The sequence below is a fragment of the Zingiber officinale genome, chromosome 10A, assembly GCF_018446385.1.
Source record: "Zingiber officinale cultivar Zhangliang chromosome 10A, Zo_v1.1, whole genome shotgun sequence".
NCBI lineage: Eukaryota > Viridiplantae > Streptophyta > Magnoliopsida > Zingiberales > Zingiberaceae > Zingiber > Zingiber officinale.
Window position 1 is genome coordinate 40,930,481 of NC_056004.1, and position 8,509 is coordinate 40,938,989.

The 8,509-nt window shown below is 39.0% G+C and overlaps 1 protein-coding gene across 1 annotated transcript; it reads right to left on the bottom strand.

The window, feature by feature from the left end:
• Positions 1-966: 966 nt before the first annotated feature.
• On the bottom strand, positions 967-1,983 carry LOC122027444. Its single transcript, XM_042586409.1, has 3 exons — positions 1,818-1,983; positions 1,582-1,733; positions 967-1,486 (listed from the first exon to the last, which is right to left on the bottom strand). Exons 1-3 carry the CDS (start codon positions 1,909-1,911, stop codon positions 1,319-1,321), a joined length of 414 nt encoding a protein of 137 aa, XP_042442343.1. The 5' UTR covers positions 1,912-1,983; the 3' UTR covers positions 967-1,318.
• Positions 1,984-8,509: the final 6,526 nt, after the last annotated feature.

The window sequence follows — 8,509 nt, forward strand, 5'->3', positions numbered from 1 at the left end:
CATATGTTTGGTCAGGGCCGTAACTTCCATGAGGCCAGAGAGGCGATCGCCTCAGGGCCCAGCCCAATGAAGGGCCCATTATTTTATTAAAAAAATTAGAGATATGAATCCTAAATGGTCGTTAAACCTATTCTCACAGTTCCGAGGCACACATTGACGCATGACTCTTATTTGCACATAATTTATTCTTCGGTGTTGCTATTCTTTGCACGTGATTTCTTCTTCGGCGTTCTTTCTACTAAGGCACGGATCCACGGAACAAGAGGTAATCATAATCTTCTTCTTCGACCATCTTCTTTGTCTTGCAACACGTGACACTAATTGTAACCTAATCATGCAACAAGAATCGTTTGTGCGACCTAATCACGTCGATTCTCACAGTGGCTATCTCACTCGACGGGGGTTGGCAGTTGACCTTTGTTCGCGTGACTTAATTGCATAGCACGGGGCTGTCACACGCTACCTCAGTCGCTTGTACGAACTGCGACCTAATTGCATGGTGGTTACTACTTGTCGTCTTGCTACTGCTTGTGGCTACCGCATTGGTATCAGTATTATAGGATACACTAAATGGGCTACCAATGTTATCCATTGAGAAAGAAAGAGTTCGACAATTGAATTATGCAGATTTGATAATTATTTTTATCTCTAAAACATCTATACGAGTAGTGTTTATATAATTATTTTAAATATTTATTATTTTTTTTGTTGATGTAATATATTTATTTTTAATTTTTTTTATATATTTAATATATATGTTATTTGTAAATTGAACTTTATTATTATTTATCGTAGCAGAAGAGTCATTTTTTTAGTATGCGCTTCAGGCCCTGTCGTACACAGGTACGGCTCTGTGTTTGGTGAAGGGATTTATGCAATACATTTGCAAGTAGAATGACTAGATAAGGAGAAAGAAGATTACCTTCGCTTTGGCTTCTGCCATAATGAAACCAAGAGCCTGACAAATTGTTCAAAATGATCCCTCCTTGTGCACCGAAGATTCTAAGCATTAGAACATATTCAAAAGCCCTCCAACTAACACTAATACACTATCAAAAGCCTCCTCATAATCAACTTCAGTCACATCTGCCTCTTTTTTTTATTGGCATCAATGATAATTTTTGACGCATACATATGACAGTTCTTAGTACTCTGTGTTTGATGAAGACAAATTATGTCTCACGCACAAGATTTGATATACAAATTTGTATATGAACTGTAAGAACTTTTATGATCAACTTCATCAGTAGATGCTCTAGGCCAATAGACTTGAAATCTCTAGGTTGATTGACACCTTCAATTCTGAATGAATAATATGTTAAAATTGGAACTCAGAATCATCCCATTGGAGAACTGCAGACCCCAAATCTTGCTCCCTCTTGAGCTTGTCTTTCATGAACCAGTCACAGACTCTACCTGCATTTAGTTCCTCAATAGCCACTCCTTCCTGCTCTGAGATTACTCTCAAGAGATTCAGCGATGATATCTGAGAAAAACAAATGTATTATTATTAAGAAGGATGAGTGGTGTGGCTGACTCATATGCTTCTAACATAGATTGAGACATGCATGAGGGACCCACAGTTAATCTGCAGAGAAAGCGCTCATGAGTGCTGAGCCCTGAGATCTCAACCAGCCCAGCTTCCTCCAGGCTCAGAAAGCCTTTCTTCTCGCTCTTCTGCTCCTCTTGGCTGCAGCACTTCGCCACCAAGCTTCCCCTGTTCGACAACTTGGCTGCAGGAAATTGAAGACAGAGTACTGGTGATCCAGAACACAGATCAATATGAAGAGGGGAAAACAATTAAGGAGTTGCGGTACCTTGATGGCAGATGGCCCTCTGCTTTACTGGTGCTGGAGACTTGAGCAGAAGAGGCAAGTGGGCGGAGCAATTGAATTGCTTGAGGAAGACCATGGCTGGATTGGGAGGCTTAGAGGAACAGTGTCGACTAGTGGTTGGATACGGTGCATGGAGCCTCAAATGGATAGGATGCGGCTCCAACGCAGGGTCCCATCCTTAGCCTGCAAAATGTACTCTTGATTACGTAATGATGTGATAGATTTATGACACAGAGCAAGGATCGAGTTTAGATGAATCCGATGAGAAATATTCTCTGATATGAGAATACGTTCGGTAGGTACATGATTTACTTGCTGTGGGGCAGTCGTAGGGCTTTCAGGATGACGAATTTCCCATAGCATGATTAACTATTTTATTTTATGTTATAATAATTTTGATCAAAATTATTATAATATAATTTAATTAATTTGAATGAGTTAGATCAATTTTAAGTAAATTAGAGTCATGTTAACTAATGGTGGATTGCACCACGAATTGATGTTTGACTCTAGTTGCTTTTGTCTATAAATAATTTAGAACAAATTAATCATGGTTTCTTTGCACGCATTATAGACTTTAAAATTTACTGTAGGATGCCTTTTTTATAATATACAAGAAAATAATGGTGGATTTACAATATGTTGATTTCGTTGACCATGTATATTTTCTTAGTTGAATTGCTGAAATGTATACACATGGTGAATAATTTGAATCTAAAAGCATTTCTTCAGAACTGGAAATTCAGGATGCTTTGAATCCCCAAAAATGATAATGCAAACCGTGCCTATCTTGTATCCTGTGGATCCCCTCCTAGGCCAGGGCTTAGGTTTTAAACATGGTATCGAAATTAAATAATCTAGGTAAAATTAAATCATCTAGGTACCAATTGTTGGCTTCATTACTGGTTCAGTAGGAACGACACTTGGCATAACTGTCCACAAATAGATATCAACTGTTACGATTTTATTTGTGCAGTTTAAATACTGCCTGCACCCATTATCTATTCTTGAGATGTGAGATTGAACTGCAATACAATTGCATGTTAAGAGTATCCACAGTAATTATCCTAAATTAAATTTTTATTTTAAATTTTACATTTTATATTAAAAAACATCCGCATCAGATACTCTACTCATTCCCTAAATATACATTTTATGAATAGTAATTCAAATTTAAATGAATGGATTTCATTCCCTAAATATTAAATACTATTTCTCTCTCCTCCCTCTAATAATAAAAAATTTCTCTCTCCTCCATCTCTTTCCTCCATCTAATAATAAAAAATATGAAAGAAAGAGAAAAAATAATAAAAAAATAAATATATGACAATTTATAGGAAAGCTGATTATTGTGCAAAGAGAGAGCAATACCTCTCAACCTTTCTGAACCGCGGAAGAAGAGGAAGAGAGAAAAGAGATCGCGCGGAACAACAAGACAAAGACGCACAAAAGAGAGCAAACACCAGGAAGGAGAAGAAGAAGAGAAAGAAAAAGAGTAAACGGCCGAAGCTTTATTAGAATTCTCTTCTACACAAGAGAATCACATCTAATGATTCTTGTGTTTTCTGATCTACAATGGGTTTACAATGATCCCTATAAATACTGCTAAACCCCCAGACCCGGTAAAAACGTAACAGAATTTGTTATGAAAAAACATAACAAAATTCTGTTATATAAAATCTTAACAGAATTTTATTACGAAAAATCTTAACAGATTTTTCTTCCATGACATCCCTTCATCCAAATATGAGCCACTCGTCAACAATCTCCACCTTGGCGAATATTCACCCCTTCGAAGAATACGAATATCTGGACAAAACTCCATCTGGATCTCTGGGTCTGGGCTTCCTTCCTCTAGCATCTAGAGATATGGATCAAGTTCAAGCAATGCTTAAACTTCTCTGTGGTCACTGGCTTTGTCAGCATATCTGCAGTGTGAACCTTCTCAAGTTGAATTTCCCCGGAAGCAATCAACTCTCTGATCTTGTGAAACCTCACATCAATGTGTTTGGTTCTCGCATGATACACCTGATTCTTCGCCAAATAGATAGCACTCTGACTATCGCATAACAACTTGACTCCACCTTGCTGAACACCCAACCCTGTAAGCCATAAAGCTTCCTTCGCTGCTTCAGCTGCTGCCATGTACTCGGATTCCGTAGTAGACAATGCAATAATAGATTGTATCATAGATTTCCAACAAATAGGTCCTCCTGCTACAGTGAATACGTATCCTGTAGTAGACCTCCTGTTATCTAAATCTCCTACATAGTCTGCATCTACGTACCCAGCAACTAAAGGATCTTCCGGTTGTCTACTGAATATGATGCCATAATTAGTTGTATTTCTCAAGTATCTGAAAATCCATTTCACTGCATCCCAATGTGGTCGACCAGGATTTGAGAGAAACTTGCTTACCATACTAACTATGGCATACATCAGACAACCAACTGCACTGGCATAAGGAACCTTTGACATCTCTTGGATCTCGTCATCCGTCTTTGGACACTGTGTACTGGATAACTTGAAGTGATGCGCCAGGGGTGTGCTCACCGACTTTGCATTCTTCATGTTGAACCTATCCAACACCTTCTCCACATAGCTACGTTGAGACAACCATAATCTCCCTGCAACTCTATTCCTGTGAATCTCCATCCCAAGAATCTTCTTGGCCTCTCCCAAATCTTTCATGTCAAATTCCTTGCTCAGTAGCCTCTTCAATTTGTCAACCTCTCTCATCTTCTTTGCAACAATGAGCATGTCATCTATGTATAGTAGTAAGAAAATCGGTGATTCATCTTCAAGGCCCTTCACATATATGCAGCAGTCATACTCGCATCTCCTATATCCGTTTTGAATCATGTATGAATCAAAACGTTTGTACCATTGCCTAGGAGATTGTTTCAGTCCATAGAGCGATTTCTTCAACTTACAAACCAACTGCTCTTGTCCGGACTGACTAAATCCCTCAGGTTGTGACATAAAAATCTGCTCCTCCAAATTTCCATGAAGAAATGCCCTCTTCACATCCATTTGCTCCAAATACAAATCGTGATGTGCCACCAAAGCTAATACCGCTCTAATTGACGTGTGTCTTACCACTGGAGAGAAAATTTCTTCATAGTCAATCCCCTTTCTTTGTGAATACCCCTTTGCTACCAACCGAGCCTTAAACTTCACTTCTTCTCCCTCTGACATTGCTTCTTTCTTCTTGAATATCCACTTGCACCCTATAGCTTTCTCTCCTTCAAGAAGTTCCACTAGATCCCACGTTTGGTTTTTATGCAACGACTCCATCTCCTCTGCCATAGCACCCGTCCACCTGTCCTTCTCAGAGCTATGTATTGTCTCCTGAAAAGATGTAGGGTCTCCGCTACTAGTGGTAAGTGCATAAGATACCAAGTCTTCGAATCCGTATCTAGTGGGTGGTTTTATGACTCGTCTCGTTCTACCACTAGCTATAGTGCGATGCTCTATGTGCTCTGAGCTAGAATCATCGAAGTCATGAGTCTCTAGCTCCACTTGCACAATATCTTTCTCTTTGTTGCTTTGTGGTGTTTCCTTTCCTTCTTCCTGAGTACGTTGTAACATAGCTTTCTCGTCAAACACCACATCTCTGCTGATCACCACCTTGTTTGCCTTAGGATCCCAAAGCTTGAAGCCTTTAACTCCTTTCTGATAGCCCAGAAAAATGCATTGCTTTGACTTTGCATCCAGCTTTGATCTTTCCTCACTAGATATATGCATATAGGCTGGACATCCAAAAACTCGAAGATGAGAGTAATCTACTTGATTCCCTGTCCATACTTCCTCTGATACTTTGCCTTCTAGTGCTACCCTTGGTGATCTATTAATGAGATAACATGCCATGTTAACTGCTTCCGCCTAGAAATTTTTTGCAAGCCCTACATTCAACTTGAGACATCTTGTCTTCTCAATGATTGTCTTATTCAACATTTCCACCACACCGTTCTGCTGTGGTGTCCGGTGAACCGAGAAATGTTACATAATCTCATGTTACTCACAAAATTCTTGAAACTTTGAATCTGTGTACTCGATCCTATTTTCTGACCTAAGACATTTGATCTTCCTTCTGATCTGGTTCTCCACTTCAATTTTACATCGTTTAAATTTTACAGAAGTTTTCGACTTGTGATGTATAAAGTATATCAAACATTTTATGAGTAATTATCAGTAAAATTCAAAAAATACAAGTAGCCTCCACGTGATGCTACACTGGCCGATTCCTAGAGATCCGTATGTACGTAGTCCAGAATCCCCTCCGTCTTGTTTGTTGCCGTCTTAAATTGCACTTTGCTCTGTTTCCCAAGAACACAAAATTTGCAGAATTCAAGCTTGCACGTTTTGACACCCTTCAACAAATCTCTCTTATGAAGTTCTAGCATCCCACGTTCACCCATATGCCCTAGCCGCATATGCCACAAGACAGTACTATCTGATTCAGACTCCACCGAGGCGACTCCACCTACAACTGTAGTCCCTATCAACTTGTAGATGTTTCCTGCTACCTTTTGTCCTTTCATTACCGTCAGAGCTCCCTTGCTGACTTTCATCACCCCGCTCACTGATTTATAATTACAACCAATATCATCCAGTGTGCCTAGTGAGATCAAGTTCTTCCTTAGCTCTGGTATATATCTGACATCACATAAAGTTCTGATCACACCATCAAACATCTTGATTCTGACATTCCCTATGCCGATAACCTTGCATGATGCATCGTTTCCCATCAACACTGAACCAGAATCCACTGCCCTATAGGTGTCAAACCAATCCTTGTTTGGAGTCATGTGATATGAACATGCAGTCTAAAATCCATGCATCTGTCAGCTGCTCCGAACTTGACATAACTGATAGCATATCTCCATCACCGCTTTCTGAATTTTCTTCTTCAACTATGTTTGCAGACTTTACCGAACTACTTTTGTTCTCTGCAACATATTTCTTTATCTCTGGACAATTTCTCTTGATATGACCTTTACCTCCACATTTGTAGCACGTGATCACCTTCTTCCTTCTCGACTTAGAATGAGTCTTGTTGTTGTTGTCATATCCATGTCGAGATTTGCTCCTACCACGCTCTTGGTTGCTATTTACCACAAGTCCTTCTCCTTGAGAAATTTCATCGCTTGTTTTCTTCCTTTGGTGAAAACCTAGCAATGCACTTGTGATCTCCTCCAATTTGAGAGTTTCCTTACCCCACATCAAAGTAGTAACCAAATTCTCGTACGTAGGAGATGAAGGTAGAGAATTCAACAACATCAGCGCCTTGTCTTCGTCTTCGATCTTCACATCAATCCGCTTTAGATCACTTACAATCTGGTTGAATACGTTGATGTGCTGGCTCAGATCGGTTCCTTCTGTCATCTTCAGCCCGAATAATTTCTGCTTGAGATACAGCTTGTTTGTCAATGATTTTGACATGTACCGGCTTTCCAGCTTTTGCCAAACTGTCACCGGTGACTCCTCGTCCATGACATGGTACATCACGTCATCCGTAAGACAAAGCCTGATTGTTGCTACTGCCTTCGCCTGAAGTTCTTCCCAATCTGATTTCTCCATGCTTTCCGGTTTTCTTTCTCCTAGCGCCTTCGCCATGCCTTGTTGCACCAACAAGTCCTTGACCCTTCTCTGCCATAATCCAAAGTTTCCGGTTCCGTCAAACTTCACCATATCAAACTTCGCAGAAGTCGTCCCCGACATGTTGAAGAAATCTGCCAAAAACCTGGAGCTCTGATACCAATTGTTGTGCAAAGAGAGGGCAATACTTCTCAACCTTTCTGAACCGCGGAAGAAGAGAAAGAGAGAAAAGAGATCGCGCGGAACAACAAGACAAAGATGCACAAAAGAGAGCAAACACCAGGAAGGAGAAGAAGAAGAGAAAGAAAAAGAGTTACCGTGGTTCGGCGACTTGCCTACTCCACAAAACGGCCGAAGCTTTATTAGAATTCTCTTCTACACAAGAGAATCACATCTAATGATTCTTGTGTTTTCTGATCTACAATGGGTTTACAATGATCCCTATAAATACTGCTAAACCCCCAGACCCGGTAAAAACGTAACAGAATTTGCTATGAAAAAACATAACAAAATTCTGTTATATAAAATCTTAACAGAATTTTATTACAAAAAATCTTAACAGATTTTTCTTCCATGACATCCCTTCATCCAAATATGAGCCACTCATCAACAATAAAAAAAATAAATATATGACAAATTATAGGAAAGCTGATGTATCATGTAATGAAAAATGGATATCTAAATTTAATAAAGTAGTTCTTTTATCTTAAATTTTAGATTTTGGATGAAAATACTGATGTGAATGGTCTAAGGATATCGACAATGATCTTGAGGTATTAAGATCGACGTGGACATTTTTTTTTTTTTGATATTATAGTATTAACGTGTTTAAGTCTTTAAACGCTACATATTAAAAAAAAATAATAAGTATTAATATATTTGTACGTTGAAAATATTACGGATGCTGTAAGAGCATTGAGCCTCATTAGGAGTTATTACAATAGTAACTCTAGATTGTGTTTCTAGAGTGAGAAGGTTAAACATATAGGCATAAACCTTCAACTAAGCTTGTCATACCTACATGTGAATTTTTCACAATGAGTGATAACATACTAGAGTATAATTTGATTTCC

Excerpts from the sequence above, each read along its gene's own strand:
- LOC122027444 (XM_042586409.1), bottom strand. The coding sequence starts at position 1,911 with ATGGTCTTCCTCAAGCAATTCAATTGCTCCGCCCACTTGCCTCTTCTG. Across the intron at positions 1,734-1,817 it reads GAGGGCCATCTGCCATCAAG|CCAAGTTGTCGAACAGGGGA; the intron begins GTACCGCAACTC and ends AATTTCCTGCAG. Across the intron at positions 1,487-1,581 it reads GCTTTCTCTGCAGATTAACT|ATATCATCGCTGAATCTCTT; the intron begins GTGGGTCCCTCA and ends TGTTTTTCTCAG.